We start from the raw sequence: 21,565 nt of genomic DNA on the forward strand, positions 1-21,565 counted from the left end.
TCCGCTATCTATTATCTCAAACAAAGGTACCCAGTTCACTTCTCATTTATGGAAAGCATTCTAAAAGGGTTTTGGTCTTGGTACCCAAGTTCATCTTAGTACAGCCTTTTATCCTCAGACAGATGGTCAAGAAGAAAGGACCATTCAGACTTTAAAAGATATACTACGAGCGTGTGCAATTGATTTTAAGGGTTGTTGGGATGACCACTTGCCTTTGATTGAGTTTGCATACAACAACAGTTATCGTTCTAGTATTCAGATGGCTCCATTCGAAGCTCTCTATGGTAGGATATGTAGATCTCCAATCGGTTGGTTCGAAGTTAGTGATGCTTTAGTCATAGGGCCTGACTTAGTATTCGACGCCTTAGAAAAAGTCCAGTTGATTAGAAAAAGACTCCGGGCTGCTCAGAGCCAACAGAAGTTTTATACAGATGTCCGTAGAAAAGATCTCGAGTTCGAGATTGGTGACTATGTCTATTTAAAAATCTCTCCCATGAAGGGAGTGAAGCGGTTCAGCAAGAAGGGAAAGCTCATCCTCCGATATGTCGGTCCCTTCAAACTTCTCAGTCGATTCGGCAAGGTAGCTTACGAGCTCGAGTTGCCTTCATCTCTAGCCTCAGTTCATCCAATCATCCATGTCTCGTTGCTCAAGAAGCGCATAGGTAACCCAACAGTTGTAGTCCCTATTCAGAGCATAGATGTTCAGAACAGCCTCTTTTATGAAGAGATTCCAGTCAAAATCCTAGACTATCAGACTTGTAGACTGAGGAACAAAGAAGTCCCTCTAGTCAAAGTTCTTTAGCGAAATCAATCCATTGAGGGAGCTACTTGGGAAGCAGAAGTAGACATGCGTACCAAGTATCCTCACCTTTTCTCTGCCAACTCAGATCAAGCTCAAGGTAACAGTTCTCCTTAAGCTTTTTGTTTCATGTTCAGACTTCAGTTACAAGCTTAGTATTCAGTTCATGTTCAGAATCCCATTATAAACTTGGTATTTAATACCATTGCATAGTTTAGTCATGCATTCATATATCAATTCAGTTATATAATTATGCATCAGACATGCATTCTCATTGTGAGAAACTTAGTTCCTCATAACACTAAGTCATGCATCCATGAATCAGTTACATATGCATCAGATATGCATGTTCAGTATGATATGTTCAGCTTATCAGTCATGAGATCATTTTTCATTTATTCATGTTTAGTAAGTACATCAGTTTATGTTCTTCCCCTCACTCTCGGTCTCATTCGAGGACGAATATTCTTAAGAGAAAGATATTGTAATACCCCATACCTTTTCCTAAGAGAACAAAATCCAAATCTTCTTTAAGAACTAAGAGATTTAAATTCTTCAAGTTCAAGAACTTCAAGAAACTCATTACCAGATATACATAGTGTTCATTCATGGACTCTTTTCGTCCATGAAGCCCAAGAATCTCTCTTCTAAGTTTAAGTTTATGGATTTTCCTTATGAATCTTATGTTGGGTTGTTGGTGTTCATGTTGATAGTGAAAAAATAGCAACACTTTAATCAAATTACCTAGTGTAGCAAATCTAGCATTATTTTAAGTGGGGAACCACATTTACCGCCTCTCAGAAGTTATCGTGTTCGAGGTTTCATTTTTCATGCATAAAATCTTTCTATTTTCTTTAATTGCTTTTTACTTTACCATTTTTCATGCTTTTTCTCGGATTTTCTCTTTCAAATTTTTCCCTTCTTAACGTCTTTTACACGATCTGATAAGAAAATTGTTTCACAATTTCAGGTAACTAATTAATTCAGTTATTGCATGTTCTCAATTTTTCAAAAAAAAAATTGATTTTGTACTGTAAATAATTTCTCCAATTCGTCTTTAAGGTTTTGATTTTTGTAGTTGTTAACGGAGAATCAAGATGATCGGATTTGCTGAATTTTGTTTTGTTTGTTTTTTAGTGAAATTTGATGTTTTATGAGTTGATATAGTTGAAAAGTTGAATTTTGGATGAGAATTGAAACTGGGTCTTGTTTTGTTGCGGTTAATGGAGGATAATCAGAGTTGAATAGATATTGTAAATGATTTTGGGTTGATTTGTTGTTGATAGGTTTTTTCGTTTGTTTTTCAGTGAAATTTGATATTTTATGAGTTGATACAGTTGAAAAAATTAAATTTTGGATGAGATTTGAAACTGAATTTTGTTTTGTTGCGATTAATGGAGGAGAATCGGAGTTGAATGGATATTGTAGATGATTTTGGGTTGATTTGTTGTTGAAGAAGACATGGAGGAAGAGGTATTTTTTGTTGTATATGTATTTTTATTTACTGTTATGTATTTAGGGATTTCAGTAAAGTTGTTATCAATTTGGGGTAATATGTATTTTTTGTGAAGCTAATATGTATTTATTGATCAACTGATATGTATTTAGGGATTTCAGTAAAGCTAATTTGTGAAGATGGTAGGTTAAATATACATTTTGGGTTAACATATTTTTATTTTTATTTTTTGTAAAGTTGCTATGTTTAGTTGTATTTGTATGTTAAATGACTTTGCTAAGTTGCATGTATGGAAAAATACATTTATATATGAACTATCTATGAAGAGGTATTTGACTATATGTATTTTTATTACAATTGATATGTATTTTCAATATATTGAAATGTTGAAATAAATAAATACATTTGTGGTTATGGACGTATTTGTATCTATTGAAATACAAATACATTTTTAAATATTTTTTCAATATAGTTTATGTAGGTTTGCCATATATACAAATGACTGACTAACTATACAATTAAGGTATATGTAAGTAGTTTGTATGTTTTATAGATGCATATGCACTTTCATTTGTATTTTTGTTAGGTTCAATATACATTTTAAGATATAGAGAAACATTTGTATTTTTATACATACATATCAAATTTCATATATATTTTGCTTTGGTGATGGTTTTGTATTTTTGTTTTGTTCAATATACATATGCATATTTATATGTATTTTTTGATGTGTTGATTGTGTTTTGTTATTTTTTACAATTTAATAAGGTGTAGTTTTACTTTGTATAGGTATCACGTGATGAAATATTCATTGTAAGAAAACTTTTAAGATTTGCACCATGTTGCTACTGTGATAATGATATTGAGGAAAGTTTACAGGCCATATTGATGTGTTATTTGTAGAGGATTTGCCTCAACAACCAAGTGAAAGCTTGTGAGTATTTTAATATACATATACCAAATTTATAAGTTTGTACGAAATATATTTTAATTATTATTAAATTTTTTTTGTAGGGATTGTGGATTGTATATGGTTACATACGCAGAGTGCCTTTCTTATGGTTAAGACGTTTCTTCGGTTGAGTTCAATCCCAACATACTTCGTACAAGATATGCTTCACTATTGTGGAATTACGACATGAGAAAACAAGAAGCAGAAGCTCAAAGTAACGACGAAGCGTCATTGAGGCCTATTAAAGAAAGCAAGATAACTAGTGTTGCAAAAGTATTAGAAGTCTGATGGTTGATGATTTTATTACATTGTGTAATTGACAAGATTTAACTGGATGTTGGTATTAGTTGTAGAAACTTATTTTATGTTTTGAAGTGAATCAAAGTTACTTATTTTGAAGTGAATGAAAGTAATTCACTTTAATCTTTTATGTTGAATATATTTTCAATAATTTTGTAGTCTATGTTTTATTTCATTGTTCAATTTTTGTTACCGTGAGATTTAGCTTCAAAATACATATTCATTGTTCAGATTTTGCAATATATACATATGCAGTATTCATATTTAAATTAAAAATACATATGCAGTTAATATCATATGTATTTTACTCTTGGTTCATTTTCTTTCAAATATATATGAAGTGAATCAAAGTTACTAATTTTAACTGAATGAAAGTAATTCATTTTAGTCTTTTATGTTGAATATGTTTTCAATAATTTTGTAGTCTGTGTTTTATTTTAGTGTTTAGTTGTATTTGTTATAGTGTGATTTAGCTTCAAAATACATATGTAGTTTTCAGATTTTGCAATAAATACATATGCAGTATTCAGATTTTACTTAAATATACATATGCAGTTAACATCATATGTATTTTAATCTTTGTTCATTTACTTTCAAAATACATATGAAGTGAATCAAACTTATTAATTTTGAAGTGAATGAAATTAATTCATTTTAGTCTTTTATGTTTAATATGTTTTCAATAACTTTATACTCTGTGTTTTATTTTAGTGTTCATGACATCATGCATGTTTTATTTGTTACAGTAAGATTTAGCTTAAAAATAAATATGTAGCATTCAGATTTTGTAATATATATATATATATGCAGTATTCAGATTTAACTCTGTTCATTTACTTTCAAATACTTCAAAATACTTTCATATTTCAAATACGTATAAGTGATCATATTTGAAAAACATCTCAGTTATCAAATATATATACCCTAAAACATAATATTTTTCAAATAAAAAGCATATGTATTTTTCTATCAAATTTAGTAATACTGTTATTTATAACACATTATAGCAAATGGTCGATAAAGGTCTTAAAACACACAAATGAGTTCATTATTATGAAAAGTGCAAAATAAATTATAAAGAAATAATATGAAAGTACAAATGTATAATTTACGATATTTCCTACACGAATGCCTATTATGACCCCTAGACCCACAACCACTGCATGAGTTGATGTTCTTCTTTCCAAACATATCCCTGCCCTATTTTAAAACCTTCAGCAGATGTATTTAACACTTGATGCAAATTATTTTGGACGTTTTTTCTTTCAACAACACATATAGATGAACTTTCAAAGGTGCTCATAACATCTTTCTTCAAAATGCTTACATATAACGAAAGACAATTCATGTCTTGTATCTTTTTCTTTTGCATAATAAACACCTTTAAACTCATATCATTATGTATTTGTATTTGCCCAGCATTTTCAGTGATTTGATATTCAATTTGAATATGTTTGCTACTCAAATCCACATTAATGTGAGATGCTAAAAGATTGTGTAGTTCATTGTATTATGGTGTCGTGCTCATCAACATTGCATCAGTAATGTACTCTTCATAATTTTTTTCATACGTCCACCTTCCGGAGTGCTTCAAAAGAACTAGGATGCTCCCCATTGCTAACATATTTCAACTAAACTACACAAAAAATATACTTATAAGACATCAATAGTTACAATGTGCAATTACAAAATAAAAATACAAACAAACTTCTACAGTTATAAACATAAACAACATATACTTATATAGCCAAGGACTCCGGCAGAAAATACAATTGCAACAAATTTGTTAAACATAAATTACAAACACAATCAAAATTTCCAGCAGAAAATACAATAACAAATTATTTGTTCAACATTAAACACAGACAAAGCCACAACTTTCATAATCGAACACAACCGAAATAAACATAATCGAAATTATCAGAAATACAGAAATAGTCTTAAATTATTTGAGCAGCATAAAAAACTGATTTCGATCACTATTTTATTTTATCTGTTCAATTTACTGTTGCATTGCTTTTAACTCAAAATTCGATTACAAAATTTTCAAAAACAAATTAACGACGATAACAAAAACTTGAACGGAGCATCAGTAATGGTTGACAAAAAAATTTCAAACCGAAAAACAAGAATGATTAAGTACCTTCAACAACAGTAATGGTTGAATTTGCAATCGATTGTTGAATTCGAACAAATTGAACTGAAGAAGCTACAATTGAATTTGATTCAACAACATTAATGATTCGCTTTGTAACTTATGTTGAATTCGAAGAAATTTCAGTCAAATTTGATTCAAAAATAATAATAATTGAATTCGAACAATTTTGAACAAAAAAAGGTTCAATTATTTTTATTTTGCTTTTTTTTTTTGGATGAACTTGTTAATGAAAAAATTGAAATTTGAATTTTACTTAATGTTGTTAACATATATTGGAAATCACGTGGTTTAAGAGGTTTTAATGGAAAAGAAATCTACATATTTAATTCATGGGTAATTATACCATATTTACCTCAACTATTTTCAGTTAAATAAGGGCAGTAAAATGATTTGTATATGTTTTTTTATAGCAACAGTTTCTTAAAATACAAAATACAAGTTGCTATCTTAAGTAATTATTAAAGTGTTGCTAGGAAACTAATAATTATGGTTTTAAATATGCTATTTGTGAATTTTTCCCTAATAAAAAATTCAACTTACAAATCATATCATTATATAACTACGATGCCTCTGAGTTAGCTAGTAAAACATGTAGCTTTCTTGTCATAATCGGAAGTCCAAAATAGAGAGTAAAACAACTTGTTTTAGTTTCATCTTTAAGGAATGATGTTTTGGTTTGATCAATTTTAAGGAGCGACAGAATATTAAATGGAGCTTTAAGTTTAATAATAAGTACTTTAAAGTATATAACTAATGATAAAAATTAACTATAATAGTTCGTAACTAGTTAACGGTTTCCAATAAGAAAATTGAGCAATCCACTCTCACACTGATAAACCGTTAACTATAAAATTTTAATTTATTTTTCAGGCTTTAATAATATAAGATAATTCCAACCGGATAGTGCTAAATGACCACAAAAATTTGGCCCAAATTTGACAATAATAATAAAAAAACTATATTACCCTTTTCTTTCAAATAGATAAAATTATTTAATTTTTAAAGAAAAAGGATAAAAATATTCAAAAATTAACTAGTTCATAGTATAAACATAACTTTTTTATTATGACCAAAAAGACTTTTCCATTTCAATAAATCAATTTTGTCATTATTTAATGAATTGCAGTTCATTTTGAACAGCACTATAAGAAAGTACTTTATTAGCAAAACTTATTTGACGCTTTTGGTGACTTTATTTCATCCAAATATCCGAAACGCAACATAAACATGTGCTGCTTGGTAAATTTAATCAGGAAGTAGGGGCTTAGATTTAACAATATTGGGCTTGTGACTTGTGGCGAGTGCTGGCTGCTCTAGTCTTTGAAGCTATGGTCCGCCTGCCTGCCTGACTGCTTCTCCTAGTCTTTTCGTCTGCTTTCCTCCCTCTGTTCGATTGCTCCAGATTCCGAAACTTGTTTTTACATGTTCTGGTAAGCGTTTCTTGCGTTATGTGTGTATTTTGATATATGGGTCTACATCTATTTCTTTTGGATTTTCATTTTTCAAAGGGTTTACTCTAATATCTAGGATATTGAGCTTAAACTCAAAATCAAGAAAATATCAGATTATTCCATTGATTTATGTAGACAAACACCATATTTTTGTACAACTGGATTGGTATTACGATGTGCCTCATTGCGTAATATTTTATTGTGGTTCTTGTTCTACTGTAAAAGGGTGCTCTTGAGCAAATTGGCCTCTCTTTTATTATTAAATACTGCCTATGGACTTCTTGTTCTTTGTTTATTGGGGTGGATGAGGTCTCTTTTGGATGTAGGAACTAGTGTTGAAGAAAAATGCATCTGCTGTTTAGACATTAGATAGATGATATTGCACAACAATACAAAAACATGATTGGTATTTTTTTAGGATGAAGTCCTCCAAGTTCCAATGTTTGAATGAGTCTCAGATATAACGTTTATTTAATCTATATTTAATAGTTTGCTCATTTGATCAAATTTGAGTACTGAAAACTTTTAGTATGATAATGTTCTACATCAGTGTCCTATTGCTGTTCTTTGGCTTTTAGAATTCTATTAGTCAACATGACCCAAACCAAGCATTGCTTAGGTTGCTTAGCTGCAGTACTGTGCAATGTTTGTGGTTGCTCTTTAATCAATTTAGAACAACAACAACGACATACCCAGTATATTCCCACCAAGTGGGGTCTGGGGAGGGTAAGTGTACGCAGTCTATACCACTACCTCAAATGTGAGATAGAGAGGCTGAAGTAATATTAGGAATAATAAAAGAACAAGATCCAAGATAGGGTATAGTACTAGTAGGAACAAGAAAAGAACAAGATACAATAGAACTTAGCATATCCACAATACCATAAGCAAGATACTCCAAGAAACTCACCAAAAGATACAATATCCTAAACTCAGACTAACCTTCTACCCTAATCCGCCTCCTCCACAACTTTCTATCTAGGCTCATATCCTCGGTAAGCTAGAGCTGCTTCATATCATGTCTAATCACCTCCCCCAATATTTCTTCGGTCTACCTCTATCTCGCTTGAAACCATCCCTAGACAACCTCTCACACCTCCGCACTTGGGCATCCGTACTCTTTCTCATCACATGACCGAACCATCTCAACCTCGCTTCCCTCATCTTGGCTTCCACCGAAGCCATTCTCACCTTATCTCGGATCAATTTAGAACACATTCATAAAAGTGTCCTTCCAAATAAGGTACCAAAGGAAAATCTCAGAAAATAACAATTTTGCATTATCTTTGATACTCTTAATACACATATACTCGAGTTACTAAAAGCGGTGACCACCATCAATTGATTAAATGATCTCATTGAAGTATTGCTTCTTGTCTTCAAATTAAAGGCCAACTATATGGATTTTAAACGTAAAATGCGGATTTCTGATAAAATGTTAAATTGGTGAAGTGGGTCAAAAAGTGAAACCATATGCAGTTCCTGTCCTTTCACACTGTCCACCAGATGCAGTGTGAGATTAGATTCCACTAGATCTTCTGTGTCTTGTTTTCTCCTCTTCTAATCCAACAACTGAGTAAATCTGCAGTGTGTTCTTGCATAGTCCATTCCACACTTGACATGTTGAGAAACATGGGTCAAATTTGGGATGTGAAGGGGCAGTGTAAGAACAGGTGATTGTTAGTCTCTGCTGTCTTTCCACGTAAAGCTCACCAAGGGATTATGATCCTTCCCTTTCTTCCTCAGAACTTCATGTATCTGACAAGCTTTCCTAACAACCAGCCAAGTAAAAGACTTGGCTTTTGTTGGTGCTGAGTTCTTCCAGACCCTTTTCCACAACTTCTGATTGTTGTTACCTTGTACATTGATCTCCTTCCTATAGGCCCTGCCAACTGAGAATATCTCATCCCTGTTGTGAGCCCACTTTACTGCATAAGGGGTATTATTGGCGCCTGCAAAACCCCCCACTTCCTCCAATAATTTGGCTACTCTCTCTATTTCCCAGTCGTTAAGCAACCTTCTGAAAGAAAGGTCCCATCCTTGCTCTGTCCAATAGTCATTGATCTTTGCATCAGGGTTCGTACATAAACTGAATAAGTCTGGAAACAAGTCCATCAAAGGGCTCTGTTTAAGACGGACGTCCCACTAAAACCTAGTTCTCCTACCTTCTTCCACCTTAATGTACAAATCTGTTTCAAGCTTAGGCCACAGGTTTCTGATTGTTCTCGACACCCCCACACCATACACATCAATACTAGCATTGCTGCATCAAAAACCACCCTCCCCATATTTGCATTTAATCAAATCTTTCCACAAAGATTGCCTCTCCTCACTGTATCTCCACAACCATTTCATCAACGGGCTGTTATTTTGCTTCCTTAGGTCTCTGATGTCCATCCCCTCTCTTTTTGCTATGTAGAACTGTCTCCCACTTCACCAGATTATATCGTCTGATCTCCTTGCATCCATGCCATAGAAAATCTCTCCTAAGCTTGTCCAGTTTCTTTACCACTTTGGTCGGTAAAGGAAAAAGAGACATAACATAGGTAGGGAGAGAATCTAAGACAGAGTTGATGAGGATATTGTCTTCCACCAAGAGAAATGTATTGTGCCCATTAGTAATGAGGCACAACCTTTGCACCTACACTAGACCACTACTTAAGGGAAGCAAAGCGCACAACATGGCTTTAATTGAGGTTTAGAGCTTAAACACATCTTAAATGAACCTTTAACAATACTAGTTGTTAGTTCTTTATCAGTGTCCAATTGATATCGTGCTGTCCACATAATAACGTTTCTCTTCTATATCATTAAATCTCCTTTTGCTATAAAAAGTTCATCATTATGAAGTCGAAATAGTTTTGACATCCAAAGTAGAGATTGCAGTATTTGCTTTTTCTTTATATTGTTAGGATAGAAACTGCAATAATTTTTCTTTTCTTCCACAGATAAAAAACTAGACACATTTATGGTCGTTCATTTTTTGATTTTAGGAAGTTAGCCTCTGGTGACCTTGCAAAATGTTCTACTGCACAGTGCAAATTGATATATCAACGAATTCTTATGCCTAAGTTATTCCTTCTTTTAATTCAGTTCCCCCATCCTACTTTGTGGACCTGGTTGGACTACCCAAAAAATTGACCTTATATTTTGTAAATTCTAAAAGATTACCTTCCCCAAAATTTAACATGGAATGACAAGATACCATATATTTTAATTTCAATATGATTTTAAAGGATAACCAATAATTTCTCTTTGATTTTTTGTTTCAAATAGAAGATGTTGCTGAAACTCATTCAAACCAGTGATGTTGGATGCATAACATCATTAATTCCTTGTATTGCCCTTCCATTTGATTAGCTTATGTATTTCCTGCCTAAAGGAAATTGATTTTAATTGAGAGAACTGAGCACACAATGCTTTAACATGACTAGATCAAGGAAAATCTTTGGGAAGATGACAGTATACTGTAAAGAAAGAAGGTTAATAATGAACGATAGGTTTCGGATTGAGTTCGAGTGACTGAACGATAGTTTTAAAAACTTCCTTTAGTGTATCTGACTAGAACTGGAATTTCGCCACATTTTGAAAGACGACGTATCCATTATTATCTATAGTTGAGGGATAAGCACGAGGAGAGTTCTGTTGCCTTTGCAGTCACGGCTGATAGTTGTGAAGAAAGATCATTCAACTGAGTTGCTGCATGCATTAGGAATGAGATATGCCTGTACACTTGTTCATTTTTGGCTATCTAAGTGTTGGCACCTTAAAGCTTTTATTGGTGCTTGAAATTTTCTGACGTTTTGCTTACTTTCGCATTACTTGTGACACAGGACTTTCGATATCTTATGAGGACACTGGATATGAGTTAAACTGGCTTGTTGCTAGAGCATTTTGATACGGTACATAGTCAATGGCTCGTAAAGGAAACAGACAGAATTGCAGAAAAGGAGTTTCAGATTCTGGATCTGGATTGCTAAATGAGAATGAGAACAGTAATCTGACTGAGTCTGAGGGCAAAAATGCTGAAGAGCCTTTTAATGGTAATCTTTCTGGCATATCGTTAACAGATAGCTTAAACAATCCTCATGAAAGTGAAGGCAAAAAGAAAAGCAAGAACAAATCTAGAAGATCACTTAAAAAGGAAAAGGAAGGTACTGTTTCCTTGTTCATTGCAGAGGAAACAAGGCCTGAAAGCAGTGTCGCAGGAACTTTCCAAAGTCATAAAAGTAGAGGGGTGGATCCCGAGTCAATAGAGGGAGTTGAGACATCTCCACATACTATTAGCCACTCAGATAATTCAAACAAATGGTTTGGCCACTTGGGAACAGGACTGGATGGAGATAATACATTTGAAAATTTTGAAGTGTCTATTGTGGTTGTTTTTAGGAACTTGATGACGTTGGCTCTGTCTGTCTCAAAGGTATCAATTCAGTGGTTAGAGAGGTGGAAGCCTTTGCTTGACCCTTTAAAGAGCAATTTTTTAGTTGCAACTTGGTATGCTCAAGAAAAGGTTCAGCAAGCATACCCTATAGTGGTTAGATGGATTATGCATTTTGGAAATATAATGCTTTTATTATCAATGGTTTGGTTGGATTGTGCTCTTAGAGGAATTGAGTCCCTTCTCTGTATGGGGATGACATCAATTCTCTCAGTCATCTGGTGTGGTGTTCTTTCTTTGGTTGCAGCCGCTAAATTCAAGTTTCTATTGATTTTGGTAAGAGACTAGCTTCTTTTCTTATATGGAAAGAACCATTGCCTACCCCTGAAATGATAGAAGGTGTTTGTGAGCATGACTTCTTAGCTTTGGGTTGACTAATGAATGATTTCCTGCTGAACTAGATATAGTTTTGAGGAGCTCTGGTGTTTACTTTTTCTAAGTCACTGAATTAAGCGATTTATATAAGGCGTGAGTTTGTTAAAATTGTTTTGGACAAATCATTGTATCCACTTTTGACTTTGGCGATTTCATGCTTTAGAATTGTAATAGTTGTCTTTTAATGATTTTGATTCTGTATACTTTTCGATGCCTTTCAGTTGATGCTTGAATCACTGAAGATTGTCACAACAGTTTTTAAGTCAAATATTTCTTTTCATTCTGGGGACCAACCAACTTCTTCAGCAGTTTCAATGACTGTAACTTTGATCAATCAGTAGATTGATTCTGTGGAGTTCCTATTGTCACTGTCTTTGTGTTGTCTTTGTAATTCTTGATTAGATTCCTTTCCTTAAATATTAACTCATATGAAACATTTCAATATCTTGCTGTAATGAATTGCTATTAACATTCAGGCAGCAGTTGCTGTAATTGGACTTCTTACTGGGTTCATCATCGCAGTTCTGGGAGTTGCTGCAGTGAGTATCAGTTACTTGTGGTTCTATGGAAGATTTTGGGCAGCAGTACTTCTGGTCTTGAGTGGAGGTAATTGTTTTAAAGTTTAGTGCTGAGCATTTGTTTTTTACTTTTTTTTTTTCACAATGATTCCAGTTTTATCCACTAAGTGCTATTTTCTGTAAATGTAGGAGCTCTTTACAGGTTGAACCATGAACGACTTGCAGTGTTTGTCATAACTTTGTATTCTGTTTATTGCGCGTGGACATATGTTGGATGGATTGGTTTAATCTTTGCTTTGAATTTGTCATTTATTTCGAGTGATATTCTTATATTCTTCTTAAAAGACAATATAAATGAGCAAAGTAGGGCCCACAGCTTTCCTGATCAAACAACTGGAGTACAAGGTGAACCTACCTTCTATTCTAGTGGATCAGTGCCTCCATCTACTGATGATGGGTATGTTCATCCGGTTGATCGTGGCACTGGCATACCTTCAACTAGTGAATCTGATGCTGAGATGACTTCCGAAGATGAAGTTCTCAGATTGTTAAACAGTACAGATCACTATTCAGCACTCGGCCTAATGCGATTTCAGAGTATAGATGCTTCAGTTCTCAAGAGAGAATATAGGAAAAAGGTGATTCTTTATACCCTCCTGAAATTTTTGTTCTAAATATGTTTCTCATTTTTCTGGACATCGTGCTTTTTAAGTCTGATAATACTAGATCTATTAGAAATGCCCCGTTATCGCAGTGAAATTACCAATCAGTTAAATTATATCTCCTATTAGGCAATGCTGGTCCATCCTGATAAAAACATGGGCAATGCAAAGGCTGCTGAAGCTTTTAAGAAACTTCAAAATGCCTATGAGGTACAGTTCTTGTCTTGTGGTTTGAGTTCTCTATCTGGTATTCATCCTCCCCTTGATATGAATTGGATTGTTTCAGGTCTTACTTGATTCTTTAAAACGAAAAGCATATGATGATGAGTTGAGGAGGGAAGAGCTCCTGAATTATCTTCTTCGGTTCCAAAGTCCTTTGCAAAAGGTTTGAATTAATATAATTGAGTCATTTAATTAGTTCATCAGTAGTCAGATTTTTTACATTTTTATGTATAAGCCACAGATATACAGTGAGATCATTTAAAAGTTTTCTTTGTTTCAATATTTTTGTTATTTCCTTTGCGTCGGAGTAACTTCCTTTTCTACAAGAGATACAAACTTTAAATGATATCTAACTGAGGTAAGAGAATGGTCAAGTCCTTGAAATATCTCATGTTTTGTAAAAGATCTACGACTTCAGTCCTCCGTTTTCTTTCGAAAAAGAAGGCTTAGTCTCACCTTTTTCTGAAGAAACCATCCGGAGAAAAGTATCTTAACAGGAACAGCTTGAATAAATAATTGGTTTTCATATGCAGTCTTAAGTCTTTTGCCTCTTTGCGAGTTGACTCAAATATATATATGAATGAGCTCCAGTAGATGGTTAGTCGGGTAGGAGTGTTGTCATACACTGACCGTAGTATGGCAGCTTAGGGTTTAGCCGTAGATATCTCATTGCTGTTGTTTATTGTGTTTCGATTTCACACTATTTTGTGGTTAATTATTGTTTTTGTGGTAGATTTTGCATCGTTCTCATGTTAGTTGCCATATTTTCTTCACTGTTTTCCTCTTCTTTGTACCTGGATTTGCTACACCTGAGCCGAGGGTCTTTCGGACACATCCTCTCTACATCCCTGAGGTAGTGATAAGGTTTGCATACACTTTACCCTCTCCAGGTTTCACACTCACTTGTGGGATCTTACTGGGTATGTTGTTGTTGAGCTACGTACGTTCATCATATAAATAATGGCATCCATCAGTTAATGTGTTGCTTTCAGAGCTGTTTTATGTCAATTTCTATTGTTGCTCACAGGTTGTATTTTAGGAAGGATCATCCTGTTATAAGGAAATATTTTCGGAAAGTGAGCTCCTGATAGTGTGATTGTAATATTTGATATACTTTTGACTTAACTCTTGGTCACAATTTCAGGATAGAGGCTATGGATTCTTCACCTCTGGCTTCAGACACACAGAAGCTGCGGGCGAGGATTCTCTTGGAGACGTTCGACGAATTACTTGCAGAAAGTGTGGCAACTTTCATGTCTGGGTTGTCACTAAGAAAAGAAAGTGCAAAGCAAGATGGTGCCAGGTTTTCCCTCCAGTCACAGTATATGCATGTTATAAATTCTTGAATTCTGTGCACTTTAAGCATACATAGGTTGTCTTCCTCTCAGTGTTATCAAAAGCAAAAAAGCACAAAGAAGTTTTAAGGTCCATTTGGGCTTTATGCGCAAAGCACAAACAAAGCATGGGCTTTAATGCAAAAAGGCGTAAAGGGAGAAAAAACTGAAATATATATATGTTTAGTCCAAGGTTAATAATTGTACGCATAATGACAAATATATGAACAAAATTGAAAACACAAATTACGATAAAGTGAAATATCAATTTTTTATTTTCCCCGCTTTAGATGATGATACGGATACGACTACGAAACACACGAAAACAACCAACAACTCAAGCCACAAGCTGAGCCACAAGCTGGAATTTCAACCCACGACAACAACACAAGAAAACGAGAACAAGAACAAGATACAAACACAAACAAATGCAATGAAAATAAAGATAGTTAACTTGACATAAGAAGATACAAGTTCTAAGAACCAAGATGTGTATCAAACATCAAGACCCCTACAACCCATATAATCAAACACCAAGCTCTTACGTAGACACAAGAGGGAATCCACCACTGAAGCACCAATGTTTCTAGCCAAATTGCAACACTAGTGATTCCACACTAATGCTACCCAAGTTACAGTTACCACACTCTCAAGCGATGAGTCTTTCAATATCAACAACAACTAAGGAATAAAAACCTAATATTAGCCTATTTATAGTCTTATTACAAAACAAAAGTGAAATGTCCAAAAAGCCCTTAATGAAAGGGAAACAAAAGGCGCCCCTGAAGTGTATGATAGGGGCGGTTTTGGAGTGTTCCAAAGCCCTCTTCACACTTCAACTTGTACGCTCCCTTGGTTGGATTCAATACACACTCACATAAGTCCATCTTCATGGCCGTATCATCCTCTCTATCTTGAGAGGAATTTGACCTCAAATTCACGGCTTCATCTCTTTTAACAAGGCACTTCACATGCACCATCATGTGGCCAAACATCTTCTCCATATTCTTCATTTTGTACCTTAGTTTCTTCTTGCTCTCCATCTTGAGGTTTGCCATCAATCTCATACGATTCTGTGCCAACCTCTTCTCCAAGGTAGTACAATTTTCCCTCCCTAAGGATCACATTTCTCCGATTTGGGCACTCATTAGCCTTGTGTACCCACCCTTGACATTTGAAGCATTGAAGCCCCTTAGAGTGAGAGGAGAGATTTGGTTTACCTTCATTTCTTGGAGGATACTTTTGGGCAGTCTTGGTCTCGGTTTGGACAGCCTTTGTCTCGGGTTGCTCGGCATTAAATGCGTGATCCGGGTCCTTGTGCCAACCCGAGGGAGATTGTCCCTTGAATTTGTAACCCGACCTTTCCTTGAGCTCCTTTTCAACCTCTAATGCCGCTTTGAAGATGCCTTCTATAGTTTCCAGCTTGTGAAGGGTCATGTGTGTCGAGATGTCTTTGTTCAAGCCGACCTTGAAGCATACAATGTCATGGCTCACTTGCTTTCTTCGGTGATCAAGCTTCAACATCAATTGTTGGAACTCATCGTAGTAAGCCATGACACTTTTGTTACCTTGCCTCAAGTTGTACAACACTTGGCAAGGAGCTCATGCCTATAAGTCTCGGGCAAGTACCTTTGCCTCATAAGGTTCTTCAATCTAAACCAAGGAGGGGGTTGTCCCTCAATCAACTCATGTCCAAACCGCTCAACATTTTCTCACCACGTATTAGCATACCCCTTAAAGTGAGCTATAGCATAGCAACTCTTCTTTTCTTCGGTGAGATCATTAAGTTGGCATATCTTGTCACAAGATGACTCCTATGCAAGATAAGCTTCGGGATCGCTCTCACCCTTGAAAATGGGAAGGCTCTCTTTGATGGAATTGAGACCTACATCTCTATCTTGGTGGCGGGTTCCTTGTTGGTCCCATTGACCAACTCTTCCACCATGTCCTCGGTATCCCCTTTGATACCTACGTCTTTCTCTCACTTTTTCTTCCATCACATAAGCATTATCATAGGCTCCATATCCTTCATGTTCCTCTGTACCATATTCCTCTACATGGACGGGTCGGTTTTGGTAAAGTGGAGCTTGGAAGGGAGGAATTTGATTTGGTGGAGGTTGAAACCTTCGGTTAAGTGGAGCTTGGATGGGAGGATTCGGGTTTGTGGAGGTATTTGGTTTCCAAGTCCTTCTTGTTGGACTTGATCGAATTGTGGGGGAATTGGCCTATCCAGGTCTCGGTTTTGGGGGCAATTTGTAGCTTGGCTTGTGGCATTTTGTGGTGGTCTTGGAGGATTGAACATTTGATGTGAAGTTTCGGGGGTAATGGTGGTGGAAGTGTTTTGGTCATGCCCACTTGAGGAAACCATGGTGTCGAGGAGTAGAAGCACGAGAGTTCCTTCGACTCTCCACATGATCTAACCTGTCACCCAAATGATAACACATCCGTTTGCACTTTTACCATGCTTCGGTTGAGAGCTTTAATCCTGGCCAAGATAGTACTAAAAACATTGTTATCCACGGTTTGAGAGGTTGTCCCCTCGGTTTCCATTGTACCTAAGAAGTTACCTTCAAAACAACAAGCAAGTTGTTGTAAAAGTAAGATCCTCACACTCTCCTCTTTTTGGATACCTCACACTTGATCTCACAAGTGTTGTAAGTTAACTTGTACTCCGTGAGGCGTTGAGTGGTAAACATGGATCAAAAAGGATAAAAGACACAAGGAATGTAGACACGAAGAAATGGAGAATAAGGAATCAACAAGGGAGACTGAGGAAACAAGAATCAAAACTACGATTCCAAATTTTTTAACCTAAAATTTGTTGTGTTGTAAGGAAATTAGGAGACGTGGCAGCCTTGGAGTAGTTGCGGATTTTGAAAAATTATTGTTTTCCCAACTTTGAATTTTGTTCAACTTTCAACTTGTGGAAGAGTAAAACCGGTTTTGGAGGGGAAGACAACAAGTTTGGAGCCTTTTTCACATTCAAAAAGGGTTGACTTTCTTTGCACCTTTCGGGCAAAACACCTTTTTGAAGGGTGGTTGACTCTTTCCTCTTTTGGTTAGTCTTGAAAAATCCCCCTTACTCCCTTTTGGTAACAAGTCTTTTGGAAAGCGTTTTTGTCCCCTTACTTCTTTGGTATAATCTTGGGACTTTTTTCAAGACAAACAAGAAAGACTACACTTTTCCACTTAGTCTTAAGATCAAACAACTACTATTGAAGATTCTTCTTGTCACAAGACATGAAGATTGGTCAAGAACACCAAGAATCTTCAATAAAGGTTTGAAGACCAAGGTTCAAGTTGAACCTCCAAATAACTACAACACTCTTTTCAAACACAAACCCACAACAACAATACCAACAACACACCTTTAAGCTTCGGATTCACAACAGCAACACACCAACAATGTTCAAACCTTAAATCCACAACAACAACAACAACACTTTGGCCAAACTTTGAATCCGCACAGCAACACAATTAGGACTTCAACTTGGATCTTGACTCTATTAGTGTTAGTGAAGAAGAAACTAACACTAAAAACACTCAAAACACACGAAATACTCCTAGATCTAGACTCCAAGTTTCGGCCATGGCTCAAACAAGAACAACCACTTTTTTTTTTTTGAATTTTCAAGTTAGCAAACCCAAGGTTGATCTTGTGGGAACAAAATCAGCCTTGCTCTGATACCAAATGATACGGATACAACTGCGAAACACTCGAAAACAACCAACAACACAAGACACAAGCCGAGACACAAGTTGGAATTTCAACCCACGACAACAACACAAGAAAACGAGAACAAGAACAAGATACAAACACAACAAATGCAATGAAAATAAAGATAGTTAACTTGACATAAGAATATACAAGTTCTAAGAACCAAGATGTGTATCAAACATCAAGACCCCTACAACCCATATAATCAAACACCAAGCTCTTACGTAGACACAAGAGGGAATCCACAACTGAAGCACCAACGTTTCTAGCCAAATTGCAACACTAGTGATTCCACGCTAATGCTACCCTAGTTACGGTTACCACACTCTCTCTCAAGAGATGAGTCTTTCAATATCAACAACAACTAAGGAATAAAGACCTAATATTAGCCTACTTATAGTCTTATTACAAAACAAAAGTGAAATGTCCAAAAAGCCCATAGGGGCGACTTTGGAGTGTTCTAAAGCCCTCTTCACACTTCAACTTGTACACTCCCTTGGTTGGATTCAATACACACTCAACGTAAGTCCATCTTCATGATCTTGCCCGTATCAGAAGAAGCTCACTACAAGGCAAAGTATGCCTTGAAACCTTGATGATGACACTGAAGCGCACATTAAGCGAGGGGAAGCGCTGAACACATTTGAGCCTCAGTTCAGGGGTTAAGCGCATTTTTAACGCACCTTTGGCGACACTGCTTTCTCCTATCTACAATAGGTTCTTGTAAGGATATTTATCTTTCACTCTTCCATTCACAGGAATGCGAAGATTTTCATCCAGTAAAAGATGGAGATGGATGGGTTGAACAGCCTTCGCATCCATTCTTTTTCGGAATGCTACTGAAGGTATCAACTAATTTGATCAAAAAGGAAGATAGCAAAAGCTTTTGAGGAGACAATCTTTGATGATGAATCTCTTCTTTAAATATTTTGTTTTCTCCTTAGATTTTCTCTCTCATCCTTGTGCATATGTTACACTACTGACCTCCACCAATCAGTACAGGTAGATAATCCTGTTGCCTATGTTTGTGCCGATAGCAGGATCTATAACGCAACTGAATGGTATATCTGTCAGGTAAAGTTTTTCTTCTCAGCATCTGATAAAAGTTTTCTATGTTTCTTGGATGTGGAATGGAATTGGTCTGGGAATTGATAAGAACTTGTTCGTAGCACTATAAAGGTCAAAAGTGCATTACTGTAGTTCTTTTTTTTTTTTAATAATCGTGGTGTCCAGGCCAATTTGCGCGCACCTCGACTAATTCCACGGGATACCTTCCACCTCCCACCAGCAACAGGTACCAGAGTAACCAGATTACTTTGTCCACCAAGACCTGAACAGATAGAAAGAAATCACCTAGTGTTTTGTCTCTATTGGAATTTGAACTTGAGACCGCATGGTGCTCAACCCACTTCATTGACCACTAGGTTACACCCTTGGGTGCCATTACTGTAGTTATTATTGAATTCTTTTTGCTTTTTTATCATTATGGAAAGGTATGGACTTCGCTAGCTTTCTGCAAATCACATAAGAGAAAAGTTGATTTGAGTGGTTGCTGCGCACACATCTCAATTGTCTAATCCTTTATGTCTCTTTATCTTTGGGATGGGAGAAGGAAAGGTGGCTGGGGTGAGAAATGTGATTCTAATGCCATCAATAGATAGTTATTAAGCTTTGTCAAACTTAACTTTTATCTTCCATGGGTATTATAGGTGTTCTTTTTTCCATACTTTGGAAACGGTCAGCTCCCTTGAATGAGGATTTTTTTGAGTCGACAAAAAAATGCTCATTTATGGTATACATGAATAATTAGCACTGTAAATCATAATTGGGTCATATCCAAAAATATCGACCCCCTGTTTGCCTCTCTTCCCACAACTGATTTTAGAAATCATTGTTAAGTTTGTTAATTAACATGTCCCTTATTCTGTAGTTTCAAAATGGAAGGGTGCCTCCTAGATCTTTTAAGGTTGGTTAATCATCCAAATGGCCTAATTTAACTGAGGGATGTACCTCTGTATCTAGATTGTGTGCATGAAAAATTGAACGTTATGCTGGGTGTGCAGGGAATGAGATGTCCCGTCAATAGTCACAAGCCAAGCTTCCATGTAAATACTAGTGTAACCTTGAAGAACAACTATGGGAAGAGAAGTAGCTCAGGCCAAAAAGGTGGGATGCCAATGCCAAATATGGAAGAGAACATGACCGAGGAGGAATTTGTCGAGTGGCTACGGAATGCCGTACAAGCTGTTATGTTTGATGATTTTGATGGCAGCATGCCACAGAGCCCATCTGCACCAGCTAGAAACACCTCCAAGAGTACTAGTACTAGCAACGGTAGTGGAAGTGGAAGCAAGAGAAAGAAAAAGGGGAAGAAACAATGGTGACTATGAAGCTCACTGTGATCTTACCTTGTTAAGTTGTTCAAGAACTGAGATGGCCAGAGAGCCAAAATTAGCTGATTCTAGCCTGGAATTGACACAATGATTTCTATCAGACGAAGAATCGTCTAGCATGTTGCCCCGAAAACTGGCAAATAAATTGTAGTCTCACTTTTTGGGTAAATGTTCCTATCCTGATCTTGAAATACTGAGCTGGGAAATGAGAGCATGGGAGAGATGCCTCTTGAAAATGAAATAGGGTTACTCCAAGCACAAGAGCTATAGTTTCAACTCCCGCTAAAATTGGTCTGGTGGTTTATTTCATTGCCTCGGTTTGAAATTGCCAGCATAGCTTAACATGTTTTTGTACTAGTTTTTGGAGGATTCCTTACAGCATAGCAGGTACTGCAGAACATCTCGGACAAATTGTGTAAATGCCATGGAAGGAGAATTTACAAAAAAAAATTCCTGGATATTTGCTTCCCGTCTTACAATCTTGACACCTCAAAACTCAACGGAATTTCAGACCAGCAGGATCCTTGAAATATTTTATAGTAAATCACTTTAAACTTGCGGTCAGTTTGGGTCCAATTTTGTTGGTGTTTCTTTTAAGCTCTAATTCACTATTTTTTTCGTTCGGCGCAAAGTTTGAGGTTAGCAATCGCTGATGTCCAGTCACGCTCCCATGGCACCAATTTGTCTATCAGAATAAAACCGTTTAAACATTTTATCAAGAAGTTTAATTCTAACTTGTGTGTGACATCTATCCTTGTTTAGTTTTAGATTTGTTTCGCTAAAAAA

The 21,565-nt window shown here is 35.7% G+C and overlaps 1 protein-coding gene across 2 annotated transcripts; it reads left to right on the forward strand.

The window, feature by feature from the left end:
• Window positions 1–6,763: 6,763 nt before the first annotated feature.
• On the forward strand, window positions 6,764–21,343 carry LOC107854832. 2 transcript variants are annotated; one of them, XM_016699822.2, is made up of 11 exons: window positions 6,764–7,095; window positions 10,950–11,833; window positions 12,409–12,538; window positions 12,640–13,088; window positions 13,242–13,322; window positions 13,399–13,497; window positions 14,479–14,637; window positions 19,145–19,231; window positions 19,389–19,460; window positions 20,317–20,352; window positions 20,450–21,343. In XM_016699822.2, exons 2-11 carry the CDS (start codon window positions 11,030–11,032, stop codon window positions 20,768–20,770), a joined length of 2,238 nt encoding a protein of 745 aa, XP_016555308.1. In that variant the 5' UTR covers window positions 6,764–7,095; window positions 10,950–11,029; the 3' UTR covers window positions 20,771–21,343. The 2 variants fall into 2 exon arrangements, with proteins under 2 accessions (XP_016555308.1, XP_016555309.1); XM_016699823.2 differs by lacking the exon at window positions 20,317–20,352 and having other exon boundaries at window positions 6,847–7,095.
• The last annotated feature ends 222 nt before the right edge of the window (window positions 21,344–21,565 follow it).

This window comes from Capsicum annuum, chromosome 1, assembly GCF_002878395.1.
Source record: "Capsicum annuum cultivar UCD-10X-F1 chromosome 1, UCD10Xv1.1, whole genome shotgun sequence".
Classification (NCBI taxonomy): domain Eukaryota; kingdom Viridiplantae; phylum Streptophyta; class Magnoliopsida; order Solanales; family Solanaceae; genus Capsicum; species Capsicum annuum.